A 19909-nucleotide genomic window follows, 5' to 3' on the forward strand; every position below is an offset into this window, starting at 1 on the left:
TGGTGAAAACAAATTTGGATCATTTTGAATATAGAAATATCTCCACGAGTGCTTTTAAGGAATTTAGTGAGTCATAGACCTCCTCCTCAGACTACTCTGCTATTTTTATTTTTTTACCGTTTTTCTTTTTTGAATGCAAGAGTAGCCATAACATCACACATTGAGTCAAATCTCTTGTACAGAGTCATGTTTGACTGGTAACTTTAGGTGTGGTCAATAGCCTATATAAAGGCAGCAAAGAAAATGCTGAAATGTTTTTGCCAGCTCAAAATGCTACTGCTTACGATATATCAGAAAGAACGTGCCATCGGCATGTTACACGCAGGTCTGAACAATGGTGAAGCACTGTCTGCGCTGTCATCACAGTACAGTCAGTCGTCTGAGTGCCAGATTAGTATCAGATTGGATCCCTCAGGAGAAGATCATGAGACTTGTCAGTTCCAGGCATCGCTGCACTGCTTGTTTGGAAGCCAGAGGTGGACACACCTGATATTGAATGATGACACTTTCCATTTCTGAGTACCTGTATTCAGTACACTGAATAAACGTGTTAAGTTGATCACAATTTGTCCACATTTCATTCTCTAATGACCAACATTTCTCTCTTTAATACAAAGGTAACCCCAAACCAATTAGTTTAAAATATCTCCAAATGACCCGTGTGTTTTTAATGGCGCTAAGTATATTAACCAGCAAGTGAAGCAAATGAGCGACATACTGTGACTTTGACATGGACCTTATTGTAATGGCGATGACTGGGTCTGCTGCTGACGTGTTGGTGCCAGATACCACAGCACACCAATGGTCTGGTTGAGTCTAGACCTTGGGTCAGAGGTTTTTTTTGTGGAAAAACGGTGGATCATCACAATATTAGACGATAATAATGTTATGTTACCATAGGTGCTCGACTGGTTGAGATCTTTTTGCTGCTTTTGAGACAACTTTTGGTAGGCATTAACCACTACCTGGAGATGCACTGACCTAGTAATTTGCTCTTCACAATTTCTCCCATGTCAAAGTTGCTCCAATCCTTATTCTTGCCCATTGTGCTATTGTGAAGTGCAGCCTCACTTCGCTTTGATGGAGCCCTGAACGTTGACCTGACTGAGTTCCAGACCAACTTGGTGCCCTATCCTCACACATCACACATTTGACATGGACCTTATTGTCCACAAGGGCTAAATGTTCATTTGCTGCCAAATATATCCCACCCACTGACAGGTCCCATCGTAATCAGGTTTGACTATCAGTGGTCAGAATGTTATTGGTGATTGGTGTAAAACAATAAAGTAATATTTTTTGATGTAAAATTACATCTTAAGGCAGAGATTATAGTGGATGAACCCTCTGTGACGTCAACTATTCAGTGGTTTGAAGACTGACACTTTCAAGCCCCAAGTCTGTTTTTTTCAATGTTGTCCTCTTGTTTTCTTGATAACAAATTTGCAAATTTTGATAAGAATGTGGAGCTGGGGAAGAGTGAAAGGTGAAACCATGAAGCTAATGCTAATTTACTGAAAACACTAACCACATTTAATAGAAATGTCTTGTTAAACATCACCAATTTATTTCCTCTTGTTAATACATGTTATCACATACAGTTTTAGTTTATCGTAGTAATGCCAGGTTCATGTAATGTGTAGACACACAAATTACCAATTGCTGGGAGACTATATGATTGAAAACAAATTAATGCTAATATTAGCTTAAGTACACTACCAGGCTAGGTTTTTTACTGAATTCTCTTACAGTCTCATCAGTGTAACATCTTAAAAAAATAAGCCTTTAAATAATTGAAACAGGTGGTTATATGGAAATTTATCCCCATACAGGGGTAGAAGTTTAGTTAGGAATACAGATCAAAACCATTTTTGGAGCAGGCTGCAAACTTGCTTATTTAAACTGAAAAATTGGACATTTTAACATCTACAGGGATTCTACGGGGATTGACTTGCTTTGGTTTTGAGGACATTACTGGTTCTGCGTGATGTGAAGCTGCATGGTTTTCTGTCTGATGAAACATGCAGGGAGTGGACCATCAGCAATAAGGTGAAGCTGTTAGGAACATGTGGAGGACCAGCTCATCTCTCTGGAGAGAATCTGGAGGCTGTTTATCCTCCAGAGCTTCGCTGTCAGAGCCAGGAAGCCATGTTAAAGGCAGAGTTTGAGGAGGCAAACAGGAACCCACCTCCTCCAACTGAAGAGCCAGAGAGCAAGGCCAAGTGTCCAGCCAACTGTTTCTGTGAGGTGAGTTCTTCTTCTTTTTCTTCTTCTTCTTCTTCTTCTGCTGCTCCTCCTCCTCCCCCTGTGCTTGCATGTAATGCAAGGTGCTGTATTATTATTCATCATATTATTCTGAATTGTTATTATTACTACTTATTATCACAAAAAAATGTGGTGCAGAGCTTTGGAACTAGACCCACACATATTACAGTAAATTGTGCAGCCTGGTCTTGAAAGATGTGCTATGACTTCTGTGCTATGATGGTCCAATGCATGAATTTCGTAAAAATTGCCAAAATGAACGGGGTATTTTTGAATTGCACACAGAATTGTCCTGTGAAGTTTGGTACCAATATCTTGCATGGTTTTCACATGAATCGAGATCAACCAAACCACATACGTACACACGGGGAGCAGAATGCTGACCACTGATTGACTGGTAGCCTCTATAGTCTATCTGATAGAATGGGGCTACTGATTTGCATTTTTTGGAAATTCTACAAACAAATTGTTGAAAAAACTCTTCTTTTAAAGACCAAATCACATGTTTATCTTAAAACTTTTTGTTTTTGATCTACAGGACTCCAAACGCACAAAGGTCTCTAACATGTTTGTCAAAGTCAATGTTCCCACAAATCACTGCTTCCTGAGCTCTGACTGTGCTTGGATATATTATACTTCAGTAAATATGAAAAGTCTCATAGTGCAAGAATTTTTGAGGTACGATGTATGTTTATGGCTGTAAAAGTCCATTTTTCCCTCAGCTGCTTTTTCAGTTCACACTTATTCTTGACGTTAAAACCCTTTATGGATGATTGTGTCTCCGGTGACACAGTTTTGTATACACCATCATACAAATTGCCATGACTCCTTTACAGTTTGACAAAATTCAAATGACAAATGAATGAGTTTTTGATTGCTGCTGTAGCCGGATGACGGTGGAGTGAGTGAACAGACTCAAAAACAGAAGTATAAATTATATTATCTTCCTCTCCGTGTCAAACCAAATTCCTGAACAACCATGCTGATTGGTCCGTCACCAGGTCAGTACTGGGACATCCTTTGCAAATGACATTTACAAAGACAGATGATCTTAAAGAATGAGCCTAATGGACTCGGTTTTGACACTAAGCTGACCTTTTGCCTCTCAACATCTGTGTCCCATTATTCTTGCTTATCCAGAGGTGAAGATGAACCCAGAAACGAACAAAGGACTGAATGATAAAATCACTCTATGTGCCATGTAAATAATGTATTACATTATGTGTTAATGTTGATTAACTCAGCACGTTAACTCTTTTATGCATGTAATACTTAAGCCATTTGCCTGACCTGTGGTTTCACATATGTGTGTCCTGATCATGTTCACGGTGAATTATGTGAAAGTAAGAGTATCACTGCTTATAGCATGTCTGAATAATCATGCTATTATTTTACTGATGCTTAAGTGAGGTTACAGGTGATGTATAAAGTTTAAGAGGATCTTATTTGAGGATGCAAAGTTTTCTTACAAGGCTAAGCCACAGTCCTCTCCCCCTCTGTCTTCCCAAGAGGGAAGAGAAACGTGATATTTTTGAATATTCACGAGGAGGCATTTTCCCGCCGAAAACAGACAAAGAAGGCAACGCCCCAAGGCATCGATAACTCATCTATATGCACGAGGAAGGCGTGGCAAGCTGGTTTTTGGACAAACTATAAAAGTAAATGAAACCAACTTTTCAGCAGAGCTTTTTCCACCCTGGCTGCTCTCACCTACGCAAAGAGAAGAGCTCTTTCCACCTTTGCTGCTCTCACCTACGCAAAGAGCTTTCTCCACCTCTTCTGAGCTCTCACCTAAGAACAAAGAGCTTTCTCCAAGGAGTCTTGACCATCTCCTTGGCTCTCAGAGCTGTTCCATCTTCTCCTGGCGAGCTTTCCAGAACCAGCCGCCAGAGCCAGCTGTGAACCTCCTCCAGCCAGCAGAACTTCAGAACTCCAGACCTTCAGGCCTCCAGCGCAAGCACGTCGCTTCACAGCCTGTTCCTGCTTCGAACTACGTCAGAAGACTTCATCCATCCGCCGTCAAGGCCGTGCCAGTTGCTGCATCCGCACCGCAACAACTTGTAAGAAAACTTGCTCCTGATTTATCTGAGTTGGTGTTATTCCAATTTAAGTAGGTTTACCTCAACGTAACCTCACTAACATTATAATATCTTGAATATAGCTGTCTGCCAGCTTAATCTACATATTCTCCTGTCCATAATCTCCTGCTCCTTTGGTTGTATTTGTCTCTTGTCTTTATGTTATTAGTGTGTCTTAGTTTAGTTAATAAAGTATTTATATGTATATAAATCCATTGCCTCAGTTGTGCTTTGTGTACTATTATTCACACATGGGTTCACTGTGCAGTCCACGAACTATCACCTATGCAAGATTTCCAAATTATTGTTTTGAGTTGATTTAAATTTAAGTTTAGTTATAAATCTATAATTAAATTAATCAATAAATCAACACTAAATTAATAAATAATTTGGTATCCAATTCTTGTTACACTGCTGTATATAACACATCATGGTAGAGGCCCCACATTGCATGAGGGGGATGGGTGGAAGTGGAAGGGAGCAGCAAGATGTTGTGAGAGAGAGACTGAAGATTTGTATTACTTTTAGCAGTGTTTTATCTGTATTTTGTGGTGAAATCTTGTAAACTAGCGCATTGACCTGTGAGAATCCATGGGTTCTATCTTAGCTAAGCTTACTGGTGTAATGCACAGATTAAGAAAAAATACAATGGCCCTCATTTTGTTTTGTATTGAAATCAGAAGTAACAGATAAGAATTCATAAATAGTTACATTATATATTTGTTTGAAAGGGCTTTACATCATTACTGTACGACTTTGTCACATTCACAATACTTGATGGCGTTACTAAGCTTACTGGTGTAACACAGATTAGGAAGACATAGAATGGCCCTCATTTTGTTTTGTATTGACATCGACGTGGACCAGAGACTTTTACACAGGACTGCACATGATGGTTTGTGAATTTTACTATTCCCGGTAGCACGTGAAGGCAGCATAAGACTTTTGCACAGGACTGAACATGGATGAGGGGAACGTTAATGGGCTGGGTCTGACTGGGGACTGACATCGTGGAGCCAGGCCACAGTAAGAACCAGACCGACTTTGTTAGTGTGTGATCACAGCTGGACCCGGTTCTCCCATTGTGTTCCGATTGTTCTGTTGATCTGGATCCAGCCCCGCCCCCCCTTTTGCTGCTGTGAATGGAGTCATCTGCAGGCCACCTGTAAACCCATTGTAATTTTAAAAATAGGACCAATGGCCCTGTAGCTTACCGGCCAAATTAAAAGCTTTGGGAAATGTATCCCAGAGCTGTGTGTTTGCCCACCTGGGTGGTGTTGTGCCTCAGGTGGATCTGTGCAGGATCTTAGCTGTTCCTAGGACTGTGCTCTTTTCAACAAACATCTCAGATGTTGTTCCTGGCATCTGCTGGAGCCATCTTCCCAGCTTGGGGGTTACTGCCCCAAGTGCGCCGATTACTACTGGCACCACTGTTGCCTTCACACCCCACGTTTTCTCTAGCTCTTCTTTCAACACATGGTATTTTTCGAGCTTCTCATGTTCTTTCTTTCTGATGTTGCTATCGTTTGGCATTGCTACATCTATCACTACTGCTGTCTTCTGAGGTTGATCGGCTACCACTAAAGGTACATCTTAAAAAAGTGATGATTTGGGCTGCCATGGCATCTGCTGGTGTTGGTCCACTGTGTTTTCTGAAGTCCACTGTCAACGCAGCCATCTACCAGGACATTTTAGAACACTTCATGCTTCCTTCTGCTGCCAAGCTTTATGGAGATACTGATTTCATTTTCCAGCAGGACTTGGCACCTGCCCACACTGCCAAAGGTACCAAAAGCTGATTCAATGACCCTGGTGTTACTGTGCTTGATTGGCCAGAAAACTCACCTGACTTGAACCCCATAGAGAATCTATGGAGTATTGTCAATAGGTAGATGAGAGACACTAGATCCAACAATACAGATGACCTGAAGGACCCTATCTAACCAACCTGGGCCTCCATTCCACCTGAGCAGTGCCACTGGCTGATCATCTCCATGCCATGACACACTGATGCAGTAATTTGTGTAAAAGGGCGTCCAACCAAGTCTTGAGTACATAAAAATGACAGAAGCCTGACATTTATGTTTAAAATATCCTTTTTTTCTGAGACACTGAATTTTGGGTTTTCATTCTCTGTAAGCCATTAACATTCAAATTACAAGAAATAAGGCTTGAAATATTTCACTCTATGCCTAATGAGTCTGTATAATATACTGTATGTTTCATTTTCTGAAATGAGTGACAAAAAATATTGAAGTTTTTCATAATATTCAAATTTTTTTGAGATGTACCTGTATGTTAGGCAGATTGACCATCACCTAGTGAAATTCTCCAAGGACTGAGCACATGGTAGAGGGATGGGCAAGTGAGAGGCCCACTCTTTTAACTATAGACATGACTATTGAACATTCTTTCAAGTATTAATTGATTTTGTGAATTCAATTCACATCTTTTCAGTGTCACTAAATCAACCTATTTATAATTTTTCAGGCAAATTACAAATTCTGCTATTAATCTTATGTGATTTGTAAATGCAGGTGTTGAAAAACAGTGTCAATAATTCAGCTGATCCATATTTTTTCTTTTTCCTGTCGTGCTGTTGCATTGTTATAGCAAATGTTTTTAAATAAAAAACTTATACATACAAATGCAATGTGGAACAACATAACTTTCATCAAAATATATGCAGTACTTTATTCATAAACAGTCCTTCTTTGGTACTATTTCTTGCATTTACATTGCACCTAGCCACAAGTCCACAAATCTGGCAAGCACACAGGACAACATTTCCTTCAGGAAATGTGCACATGTCTAGTTTGTGTTGTTCTCTTTGTCATAAATTATACATTTACTAAATTTTTTTCAGGTCTCCATTAAGTGTATTCTTATCTAAAAAGTATGTCCTTAAATGTGAGTGTAATATGTTAATGTTTGCCCCCCACACACACACACCCTTTTCCAGGCTGAGACACACCACTCCTCCTGTGAGAACCGTGGTCACACCAAAGTGCCTCGAGGTTTCTCTCCCAACACACGCCTCCTTGATCTGCGAGGAAACCACTACCACTACATCCCCAGCAACAGCTTCCCTGGTGTCGCTCAAGTTGTATCGTTGCACCTGCAGCGGTGCAAAATTGTGGAGGTGGAAGACGGAGCTTTCAATGGGATGAAGGGACTGATCTACTTGTACCTGTCGGAGAACGATCTCACTTCCCTCAACCCGAATGCCTTTAAAGGTCCTTAATTTCAAAGCAAAAATGCTGTATATGTGTGAGTTTACATGATAATTAGGTTTCATTGAAATCCACAGGCCTCCCTCAGCTGACTTACCTCCACCTGGAGAAGAACCGCTTCACAAGCTTCCCTAAAGGAGCCTTCAAGCTGCTGCCCAGCCTGCTGGCACTTCACCTAGAAAACAATGCCATCAGCAAACTGGAGCCAGACATCTTAACTGGGGCTGAGGGTCTGCGAGCCCTTTACCTGACTGGAAATACCATTGAGCATGTGTCACCCAGGGCTCTGGACCAGGCCAGTGACCTTGATACACTCCACTTGGGCAGAAATAAGCTAAAAGAGGTGCCCACTGAAGCACTGAGCAAGGCTGGAAACCTCAGAGACCTGAGGCTATCTGGGAATTCAATTCGCTGGGTGGGGCCAAATGCTTTCCATCCTTTGGAGGGGACACTAAAAGAGCTGTATCTGGATAACATGGGACTGGAGAAGGTGAGTGAGCACAAGGGGTGAGATGAAAAATTAGTGCTTGTCAATAAATATTTTTTTTTACATGATTCATAAACATATTGCAAAAGACTGAATCACTGGAATATGGAAAATTATTTAAACACATCAAGAGCATGCTCTCTTTGGCTGATCAGCCGCAGCTAGCTGTCAGTTTATTGTCATTAAAGGTTCAATGTGTGATATTTAGCAACACAGAGAGGAAAAATACCCCCTACTCTCAGATATGGTGGCCACTGCAAAACCCAGAGCTCCCTTATTAGTCAGTGTTCTGTAGAGTTTTTAGTCAAGGGGTTATTAACACTCACATTCAGAGTACATACTACTGTATCAATCAAATTTATTTATGTAGTGTCACATCCTAACAAAAGTTATCTCATGATACTTTACATTTAGAGCTGGTCCAAACTATACATGGATGCACAGCAAACTTCACTATAACTGTTAAAACTATATGGAGAAATGAGTGATGATGGTGAAGACAGGAGAGAAGCAGGACCACAGCAGCAGATTCAGAGATGATCCAGGGAAAACCTGTGAGGCATATGATGCCTATAGCAGCATAATAATGAGCAGCCGGAGTTGCCCAAACTATAAGCTGCATTTAAAAGGAAAGGTTTAAGCCTACCTTTAAACATAGAGAGGGTGTCTGCCTCCTGGACTGAGGCAGGGAGGTAGAAACAAAGAAGTGTAACATGTAGGTCTCTGAACAGTGACCTGCTCCTTTTGTAGATATAAGGGGTAATTATAAGGTTATGAAAACAGAATAGTTTATACTTTGTATGTTTATACAGTAAAGAGGGAATATTAATGAATATTTAGTTCCATTTCTGGTTTTAGATCTTCCTAAAATGCACACACTTGACCTATAACTTGTGACAGTAGTTCACACTATGGCGGGCCATGCATTTGGTACCTGGGTCTTCAGTGGGGACTTACTGGACTTAATTCACCTTTGAATACCACCACAATGACATCACAATTATAGTAACCATCAGTACTATACAAAAAAAAGCAAAATAACACAATGTGGGCATTTCCTGTATTGAGGGTGAATACTGTTGTTCCTAAAGCAAGAAACCCAGTTAAGACAACTCCAAACCTCTTCTCTACAACCACAGATGTGCCATGTACATCATCTGGAGCAGTTCAGATTCAATAGATATCTAATAATGTGACAAAAACATACAAAATTTAAATAAACATGATAGCCTATTCACCAGAGATGCTCATTATTTATGTACAAAATCCAACCTCCTTTCTTTGCGCAGGAAAACTTCAACTCTGTCATAGAGGTGATCTATGTGTTATTTTCTATGGCCATGGAGGCCAAGCCTGCCAGTCTCTTCTGTCCAGTTGTATTCCTGACATAAGTTTCTATTCTCTTGAGGACAGAGAATGTCCATTCGACCAGCTAGCTAGTGTCAGGGTTGGCTGACCTCTCCTCACAATGTCCAGATTTTCTGGAAAAGTCTGTTGCCAAAATGGATTTTTAAGTATGTCCAAGACCAAATCATTTTCCTCTCCTCTCTCAGCCATTGTGGGAGTAAAAAATTCAACCTCAAATATATTAGTAGTTCAATTCACTTAAATGAGCTTTATTGGAATGAATCAAAAAGAGTATTGCCAAAGCTATATCAAATAAGTTCAGCTTCCAATCCATCCAATCAGAGGAAGGATAAATGCTGACAACTGAGGGCCCGCCCTGTGAGGTGAAATTGAAATTGACTGGTTAAAGAAACAATCCTGATGCTATACAGTTTAAATTACATGGGTCCTCACTACTCATTTTGAAGGACCAGGGCAGATTAAATTAACTGTGGCAACACACAGAGACTGAAACCTGATTGGACAAAGTATTACATCCACATGCTGGAAGCAGTGCAGCTAAGAGAAATGCTAAGAAATGAAGAGTCTCGTCTATTGGGAATACAGTTTCATGGAACAAATATTACAGTTTAGGTTGTAAATGTAGGTCAGTGTTTCTGATGATGTTTACAACACCAGAGAAGGCCTTTCTGGCCCTGACAGCCCACCACTGGTAGATGATCATCTCAAGTCATGCTAATGTCCCAAAACTGAACATTGTTACCACACATCAGATTTTCCTCACTTCTCATTTTCCAAAAAAGCATTACTGTATATATTAGCTGGTATATATTAGCTGGCATCACTGTTAGAGTTGCTGGATGTAGGGTTGCAGACTTTTTAGTTTTATAATGTATCAGTATTTTTGTGAAAGTCTCTCTTGGATTAGACCAGTGGTTCTCAAGCTTTTTCTGTCAGGCCCCCTTTGGAGGATGAAAAATCTCCAGGCCACCCTCAACCCAATAACATTGTAACAGTGGTGCAATTATAACTTTTATTAAAAGAAACATCAATATCGTAGCAATAATAAAAAAAAAAAAAAAAAAAAAAAAAAAAAAAAAAAAAAAAAACACTCAGGAGAGATCCCATGCCCCTCCTGGCAAGCCTTTGCACCCCCCCTGGGAGGCCTGCCCCACAGTTTGAGAAACACTGTTAAATCTGTTGTTGTTAAATCTGAAATAACATACTAACAAGTGAAAAAGTAAGCAGAGTTTACCAATACCCAATTATAATAATTACACTAAGACTGGTGTAACAATCAAGGACCAGTCTAAAACACCTTTATGAACTTGGCCTCTGGTGTCACTCACAGATGTCAAAGAACTCCCTGGCAGGCCTGGGTTCAAGTCTGAGGAGTCTCTTCCTGGAGGGAAACCAGCTGGAGGACGTACCTGACCTCCATCCACTCACCGCTCTGGAGGTCATCAACCTGGGTGACAACGCTCTGATGTGTGATTGCCCTCTGCTGCCACTGCGCATGTAAGACAATCCTGCACACAGTGTTAGTGTCGGTAGAAAAAACAGACTAACAGGAGTCTCTAGAGCAGAGGTGTCAAACATGTGGCCTGCGGGGAAAAATCAGCCCACCACAGGTTCCAAGCCGGCCTGTGGGATGAATTTGCAAAGTGCAAAAATGACACTGAAGATATCAACAGTCAAGGGTGTCAAACTCATTTTAGTTCAGTGGCCATATACAGACCATTGTCATCTCAAGTAAAACAATCGCATAATAACCTATAAATAATAACTCCAAATTTTCTTCTTGGTGTAATTTGAAAAAAAATTACATTATGAAAATATTTACATTTACAGTCTATCCTTTTAACAATACAATGTGAATAACCTGAACAAATAAGTACAACCTGAAAATTAAGTCCAACTTTAACAAAATTATGCTTGTTACTAAAGGTTTTGTGCATTTGTAGATCCATTGTGTCTGCAAGTTGTATTAATAATAAGCTGAGATGTAATATTGTAGAAATTATTATTTTAGGTCCAAATGCCAAACTTAAAAAAAAATTAACATTATTCCTGTTACCAAATGTTTGTGTAACTGTATGTAATGCACATGTATAAATGATAAGTTGAGGCATAATATTAAAATTTCACTTTTTTTTTTAAATCAGAAATGTTTTTTTTGAGGTTATTTACATCTTTTTAGTGAAAGGGTAGTAGATGTAAATTATTTTCATAATTTAATGTTTTATATTTTGCAGTAAAGGGAAAATTTTGGAGTTATTATTTATAGGTTATTATGTTGTTATTTTACTGGTCTGGCCAGCTTGAGATTGAATTGGGGTGAATGTGGCCCCTGCACTAAAATGAGTTTGACACCCCTGATCTAGAGTGCGTAGACTGTGAAGGGACTTACACGTACACTTTAGCTACTACTACTTGTTACTGATTTGTGTGAAAGAGAAGGAAGTCAGGCAAATAATCACTCAAGATTTACATAAATTATATCTAATTAGTCAAAAGTTAGGTCATTGTGTATTTAAGTTTCAGAGTCTTTTATTTTCATGATTCCATTTTGTATTGTCCATTAAAATATTAAATTGATTATTTTGTGTATTTATGAATCAGATATCAAACTGTTACTGTATGTTTCTAAACTAAAAGGATGAATTGTCACCTATCAATCTCATCTACTAGTGCTTCAAGAATTGATTGAAAATTAAAACAAAAAACAAAAAACAAAAACAAAGTCAAGATTTTCATTTTCCAGCTTCTGAAATGTGAATATTTGGGCTGGTTTCTTTAAATAAGTGGACCAAGACATTTGCTATTTTATAGACCATGTTGATGTTCAACATCAACATAATTGGGTATAATTTCATTAAATCCTGTATAATTTATTTGCATCTCGGTGTTTCAGCAGTTTAAATTTAATAATTTGGTATTTGCTCTTTTATGTAGGTGGATTGAGAAAGTCAACCTAAAGGTTCGAGCCACCTGTGCCAACCCCCCTGAGCTGAAGGGTCGCAGGGTCAAGGATGTCCACATTTTCAAAGTGTGTCCTGGAGGAGAGAGCCTCCCCTCTGCCCCTACCATCATCCCAAAGGTGGCTAAGCCACCCAAAGCGACCAAACCCAGACCGATGCACCTCAATGGCCACCGGCAGGTCAAAATGCTACAAGCCAAATCCAAATCTAGACAGAGCACTAACACAAAACCAGAAGTGGCAAAGAAAAGCACCAAACGACACAACGTGGCTTGAAGCACTTAAATCAGAAGTTTTTTCTGGCTCCTGTCCTGGACCAGTGTTTTCACATTACAGCTTTCAATAAGTATTGGACTCATGACCATCAAAAGCTGTAGCTCCAAAGTGCTGTCAGTTTTAAACATTTAATCCAAACACATTTGTCGGCCATGCCCCGCTTCACACTCACATTTAAGACAATGATGAAGACCAAGAACCACAAGCTTTTAGCTTCTGAGCAGCTGTTTTAAGTATGTATCATATAATGCAGCTAAGTAATAGTCATATTTAACCCCTACACCATAGCTACACAAAGTACCAGTATCAGTGATGTTTCTGTCATTTTTCTGGAGGAGGAATTCAACAGAGCAAGTAAAAAATGAACTTTTTTTGGGGAAAAAAACAGCATTGGCATAGCTACAAAAAAACACATCTGGATGGAAAACATGAAAAAATAAAACATTACAACAAAGATTTGTCTGTGATTCTGTTCAACTTAACTAAAACAAGTAGTAAGCAGTCATAAATAGCCAAATGACTAATTTGTCGTGGAACTTTCCAAAAGCAGGGATGCAATAATTGTGAAATTATGGGCCATTATCAATGATTTTATTGTAATTTGTTATCCTTTTTATAGCAGGTAAACAAGGTCTTTCTCATTATAAAGAAACAATTAACTAAAACACAACAGAAAAATGCATGCCACTGATGAATACTGTCTTATTTGCAGATGACCGATGGCAGTCAACAGGGTTTGCTAATATATCAGTGCAGCCCCATCCTATAACCAATAATGTGAGGTAGATTTTTTAATGTGATAAGCTGGTTTTAGTGAACATATACAAGTTATTAGTATTATACTTAAATAACCAGTTTCATGGTGCACTGGTGCTTCCTAGTCCGATGTTGACATGTTGTCAGTGTCACACCTCCAAATGTCATTCATCTCTCCGTTCCACTGGTTTCTCCCGTTATGTCCTGTTCAGTGTTGCTCTCCAAATTTTCCTCCATAGCGCTGCTTTGTTCTTCATTCAGCATCTGACCTCTCTACATCACTGCAGTCTTCATTGTCACTTTGAACATTGTTGCTTTCAGCAGTACAGCTTTCCTCTGTCTTTCCACATGCTGTGTTTTCAGTGTTCCTCTGCTCTGGTACTGTCTTTAGTTCTAACTTAGTCTTCTTCACTTCCTCCTCTTGTTTGATTGTACCCAGAGAAACCAGAGGGGGGTTGGCTGGAGGGCCAATACGGGTCTCCACCTCCACCTCCTCCACTTTGACCTGCACTGCAAAGACTAAAGAGACAGAATTGTCACAAAATGACAACAATATCCTAAAGAAACACAATTGGTAGAGCACGTAGACCTACTTACTCTCCTGCTCTTCTGGTTCAGTCTTGGGCTGGATGAGCAGCACTTTAGGAGGAACAGCAAGGCCGACCAGCCCTGGGGGTCTGTCAGTCCCACAGACACCAGGAGCAGCCACCGCCTTGGCTTGGTCCTGAGAGAGCAGTCTCTTCTTTGCATATTTCTTCTCTAAAGAAAAGAAGAAACAAGAGTGATGATTAGTTTAATAATCTTGAGAATGGAAAACACAAAACTCCATGTACTTTACATTTCTCAGACAGGACTTACTCTTTTTGCCAAACACTGCTGGCTTAGTTTTCTTGTTTCGTGCTGCCTGGTTTTCGGTTGCATCAACTGGAAAAGAGCCCAAACAAATGTGTCACTTACGGGAAAATCAATGCAGTTAACAGCATGACCCCCCCAGTGAATGGAAGACTAGTGATCTAAAAGCTTTTAATGGAAAGGTGCACAATTTGAAACCGGTTAACAGAGTAAACAACAAATGGTCCAAAACTGTCCTATCAGCCTTTGTGTCAAATAACCTCAAACTGCTGCTGTGCAATCTGGCCTGAAGATTGTGCTATCCAGTTACACTGTGAGTTTCTGTTTTGTTTCATGTTTAATGTGGTTTCTTAACTACCTGGGGAGAGACTTGAAATTGCAGTCTTCCTAGTAGCCTTGGGTGGTTCAGTGCCTGCATTTACATTAGGCCTTTTAGTACACCAATATAAAGAAATGCAGCTCAGTTAGAATCAAACATCCCTTGAAAACACATTGGATAAAGTAGCCCAGACAGTTTTTTTTAACACCTAACGAAACAGTCTGACAATTTTACAAAAAACCCATAAACCCCACATCAGAAAAACAGGACATTTTCTAAATTACATTAGGTAAATTTATGATTTAGTGAGTCATTCAAATCTTTATTTAACTGGAGAAATAAAAAGAAAACACCACAGACTGCAGGGAAAAGATAATGACTTGATGGTAACATCTGTCTCTGTAAAATTCCAATCTGTGGCTTCACACTGATGGTCCCTTCACACAAGCATGAAGCATTCAGCTTCATGTTAGGGGAGCCAACAAGATTCCTCGGACTCTGTGAGTCAATACTATGTAACAGCTTTGACATTTTACATTAACAAATATTATTCCTGAAGTTTGATCTATTTATATTAACAAACTCAATTAATTTGGACAGTGAAAACACCAAGTCTTTTCTTTGTATCATAGTCAGGTACTAAAGGATCGAGCAAAATAATAAACAACCAAGATAACATCATCCACTCTCATATACTGTATGTACTGATTCCTTCAACTAACTCTGGGGAAGTGAATAAGCACATTTATAACATGTTAAATAGTCAGTCGGTGTTAGTCAAGTACCTAGTCCTGGAGGTGGCTGGAGCTGGTAGCCAGTGAGCTCACACCAGCCAACAGGGTAGATGTCTGGGGACTGATTGTCAACCCACTGGTCAAACTCATCGTCCCATCCGTCAAAGTGGATGAGCAGCAGGCGACCCACACATCGCTTTACAGTGGCTACACACACCAGGCCTGGCTCCATCAGGTCCACTGCCTCCAGCTTCATGTTAAGGGAGAAACTGTGGCCCGGGTACTCCTAAACAGAAAGGAAAAAGGACACAAGCTCCTTGTTCATGCCCTGTTTGGTAAAGTTTTTCGGTTGATGTGATGACACCGTAATGTCACTAAACAGAGAGCTGTCTTACAGAGTTGAACAGATGTGGGGGTGCAGCTTTAGCTTGTGTCTCCTGCAGGTATTTTGTCCAGGTGAAGGTCTTTGAGTCATAGCCTATAACAAATAGACATGAGAACCTTTTTCACAGTACAGTGATATAGATTAAGACATGTTAATTCTATTAAGTCATCTTTATTATAGACATCAGTTACCTCTATACATACATGTTTGACTTCAAAAAGTACAGTAACAGGTTTAAACAAAAAGACTATTTATTTAAACAAGGAATAGTCTAGAACAATATGACTTTTTTGGCTTTTTCTGTTCGTGAAGATGTGACATGGACGTAGAGAGCTATCAATGACCCTTGCAATGATGTCTTTTCCTGGTTATTTAAGAGATCCAGTTATTTTATATTGCTAGTCTGCTGGAATAGTCCTGTCACTGGGTGCCACTTCATGCTTCATTCTCCTGAATTATGCTACACTATATTGACAGAAAATACCAGGATGCATGACACCTGCAGCTTGTAGGACTCCCCATTCCCATTGATTTGAAATATTATCATGATAGCAAATTTCATATCAGTAATTATCACAATAAATGTCAGTTCAGTATTTCTTTTAATTTAATGGCTGATTTTTCTTCCTGAGTTACTTGTGGTTTAAAATGAGTATTTATGGTCAGAATGTGATCAATATTTCAGAAATCTACAAGGAGTACATTTAAAACAATTATAGTTACACTGACAGTGTAAACAATATTAACCCTAAAGATGAAATAGAAACATTTATTGCAATGATATTTATAAAATTATATAATGGCATTTATCATTATGGTTTTGTAGCCCAGCCCCATGTTGGCAATGAAACATGTGAATTCAAAGTGTCTCAAAACTTTTGTCCATATAATGTATCTGTGTGTCCTCCTTGCTACATGACAGAACAAGACCAGTGTCTGTGCTCTATGTACATACTTTTTGTGTTGTTTTCTTGAGTGGGGACTGCGTCATTTTTAAACCTCGTCTCACTATCCTAATAGTAAATGCTCTACCAAAACACATTCTCCAACACAATTTTGCAAAGGGACTATTGCTGCATCCTCTGCTTAGCACTGCCCACAACAAGTGTGATTATTATTAGTTTCCCCCCTATTTTAGAGTGATCGTGGATGGTACCAGAATGATCTCTCCAACACTGGTACATAACTAACAAAGGGTGGAAAAAGATTTGGATATGGTAGACTGATATAAAGCTATCATATGTATTAGACAAGCTTTGATTTGCTGTATCTGATGTTGTATCTTTGCACATGATGCATGTTATAATGCTAAGTGCATTTGAATGTGTCAACAAATGCAAGAGAATACTTCTCAACTGATTGCTTGCTTTGCGCACAAATAAACAAGCTCATCTCTGGTTGAAAACATAGTGCAAACTTTAATTTCAATTATTACTAGGCTGGAATTTTAATGTTTCTTTTATGATTCCTTTTACTGATTCTCTTGCATTAAATAAACTTTAATGATGACTGAATCTTAAGTACTTAAAATATCTACATGAATTTCTATCACATTAGCCAAACTGAGAATAATCTATTTCCTAATATAGATAAAAAATAAGGGAAGGATCATTGTTTGCTTGATCATTGTGCTCAAGCAGCACTGCATATTATAAAAAGCATACAGAAAGAGTAGTTTCTGTTTTAACAAAGTAGCCAAAAAGGATCTAAATAAACAAATCAAGTGGTGGCTTCATTCATATGTGAAGTTGTGTAATAGAACATATTGACTGGATTACCTTGAGGAACTGTGAGAGGGATGTTGTTCTTCTCACAAAAGCCTATTGGTAGAATGGCATGAGAGGAGGCATGGTAACAAAACCAGTCAGAGCCTTTGTTAGAGATCGTGCCATCAATACCAACCATTAGGTATCCATCTAACAGCACCTGGAAGAAGACAACAACTCTGAATTCAAAATAACAGATGATTTATAATTACATAACCTAACCAAAACTAAACTTGTTTAAGGGTCAATTAGACAAAAATAAAAAAATGTTACCTCATGTACTGTGGCCACACAGATGCTTCCCAGATTGAGAGGGTCAATGGCCTCAAGTTTCATTCCGTTTTCAAAGAAACAGCCATTCATGTAGACAATTCTGGGCTGTGGTGCAGAAACATTGTCAGGACGTGTCATCAACCAGGGGCGATTTTAGGATCAGAGGTTTAGGGGTGCTGAGCACCCAGAGTGCTGGCTGGCCAGGCAAGAGAACTTAAATTGTTTTGCGCATTTTTTTTTTTTATTATTAAAATGTTTATTCAGAACAGTCTTACAGGATATTATACATGACATCAATCATCCAAAGTACACTGTTCTCTTTTTTTTTTGTTTAGAAGAAGAAAGAAAAAAAGAGTATCAATAATGATCATTAAAAAGAGGAAAGAGAGAAAAATAAGAAAAAAAAGGAAAAAGGGTAGTATAAGTAAATTAAATAAGTATGTAAAAATGGATAGTAAAAATGATATTAACAAGCCTGTACACTTAGCCAACCACATTTTCAGGAAAAAAGACAAAAACAAAACAAAAAAAAGGGGGATGCATAAATACATTTATATGTATACACACAAAGCAACATTCATAACATTCATAACATTCATAAACATAATACAAAGAAAGAAGAAGAAGAAAGAATTAAAGCCGCAAGCGGGATCTAAAGGCCCTCGCCACGGGCACATCCAGTAGAAGTATGTCCATCGTTCAGCAGGTGGCGCGCTAGCACCACATTTCAGTGTCTTCTGATGAATGGGTGTAGGCCTGGGAGATTGACAACTGATTCAAATTTGAGGCAGATCTTTGGATTTATGTCCAAACTAAAGAAATGTTAGTATAAGTAAATCTGTAGGGGGCACTATGCAGCTAAAATTGAATTTCTTCCTTTGAATGGGTGTAGACCTGCGAGATTTACCACTGAGTCAAATTTGAGCCAAATCGGTGTTCGTATGTTTCAATTAATGCAATTTTCATGAAGGTGAATGTGAAGGGGGCGCTATTTAGCGAAATGTCATTTTCTTTTGATTAATGGGTGTAGGCCTGGGAGATTGACAACTGATTCAAATTTGAGCCAAACTGGTGTTTGTATGTCTGAAGTGAAGTAATTTTTGTAAAGGTAAAATTGTAGGGGGCGCTATAGCTTCAAATTTCAAATTTTTCTGATAAATGGGTGTAGGCCTGAGAGATAGATGTCTGAGTCAAATTTGAGCAAAATTGGTGTTCGTATGTCCGAACTGAAGCAATTTTAATTAAAAAAATTTTAAAAAAAACTTGTAGGGGGCACTGTAGCGCAAAATTTCAGTTTCTTTTGACAAGAAGGTGTAGGCCTGGGAGACACATGTGTGATTCAAATTTGAGCCAAATCGGTGTTCGTATCTCCGAACTGATGTCATTTTTGTAAATGTACATTTGTAGGGGGCGCGATAGTGCGAAATTTAAATTTCCTTTAATAAATGGGTGTAGGCCTGGGAGATGGACGTCTGAGTGTAATTTGAGCCAAATCGGTGTTCGTATGTCTGAAGTGAAGTAATTTTCGTAAAGGTAAAATTGTAGGGGGCACTGGGGGGGATGCCCCACTTCTCTTGATACTGTACACCGATTTTGAGCTCATTTGGAAAAACGGCCAAGGAGGAGATAGTTAAAATACGATGTCAGCGAAAACGCTGACTCAGCATTTTGGAAATTTCAATCCAATATGGCCAACTTCCGGTTGGTTAAGGGGAGTGGCCACAATAATATGTTTTGTTTGTCTCCTCATGATGAATCTGTGTACCGATTTTCGTGGCTCTACGACAAACTTTATGTTGGACGTGCTCCCATTGACGTAATGCATTTCCAGTTTTCAAGGGGGCACTGTAGCAACATTTCTTTACCGACATCTACGAAACCTATATGTAAATTCAATTTTGCACATTTCTGAATTTTGTGCAAAATTTGGTGAGTTTTCGTAAATGTTCAGGGGGTCAAAATTGAGCTCAAAGCGCAGGAGAAAGAAAAATAAGACAAAATTAAAGCTGCAAGCAGCATCTAAAGGCCCTCGCCAAGGGCACATCCAGTGGAAGTATGCTCATCGTTCAGCAGGTGGCGCTCTAGCACCAAATTTTGTGTCTTCTGATGAATGGGTGTAGGCCTGGGACATTGACAATTGACTCAAATTTGAGACAAA

At 39.1% G+C, this 19909-nt stretch overlaps 2 protein-coding genes across 6 annotated transcripts in view; one reads left to right on the forward strand and one right to left on the reverse strand.

Moving 5' to 3' along the window:
• Positions 1-13076, forward strand: part of chadlb (chondroadherin-like b) — an 80089-nt gene extending 67013 nt beyond the window's left edge. For both annotated transcript variants that reach the window (XM_030122440.1, XM_030122441.1), the window contains exons 7-11: positions 2028-2247; positions 7306-7579; positions 7654-8066; positions 10762-10928; positions 12366-13076. In XM_030122440.1, the coding sequence (XP_029978300.1) occupies positions 2028-2247; positions 7306-7579; positions 7654-8066; positions 10762-10928; positions 12366-12666 (1375 nt within the window). In that variant the 3' untranslated portion in view covers positions 12667-13076. The remainder of the gene's footprint in view (positions 1-2027; positions 2248-7305; positions 7580-7653; positions 8067-10761; positions 10929-12365) is intronic.
• l3mbtl2 (L3MBTL histone methyl-lysine binding protein 2) overlaps positions 12139-19909 on the reverse strand; it is a 49132-nt gene continuing 41361 nt past the window's right edge. For 2 of the 4 annotated variants that reach the window (XM_030122433.1, XM_030122435.1), the window contains 8 exons: positions 17752-17856; positions 17491-17638; positions 15723-15805; positions 15379-15613; positions 14633-14686; positions 14281-14346; positions 14020-14181; positions 12139-13941 (listed from right to left, as the gene is read on the reverse strand). In XM_030122433.1, the coding sequence (XP_029978293.1) occupies positions 13676-13941; positions 14020-14181; positions 14281-14346; positions 14633-14686; positions 15379-15613; positions 15723-15805; positions 17491-17638; positions 17752-17856 (1119 nt within the window). In that variant the 3' untranslated portion in view covers positions 12139-13675. The remainder of the gene's footprint in view (positions 13942-14019; positions 14182-14280; positions 14347-14632; positions 14687-15378; positions 15614-15722; positions 15806-17490; positions 17639-17751; positions 17857-19909) is intronic. The other 2 variants (XM_030122436.1, XM_030122434.1) reach the window with 1 other exon arrangement.

Source organism: Sphaeramia orbicularis, chromosome 19 (genome assembly GCF_902148855.1).
Source record: "Sphaeramia orbicularis chromosome 19, fSphaOr1.1, whole genome shotgun sequence".
NCBI classification, from domain to species: domain Eukaryota; kingdom Metazoa; phylum Chordata; class Actinopteri; order Kurtiformes; family Apogonidae; genus Sphaeramia; species Sphaeramia orbicularis.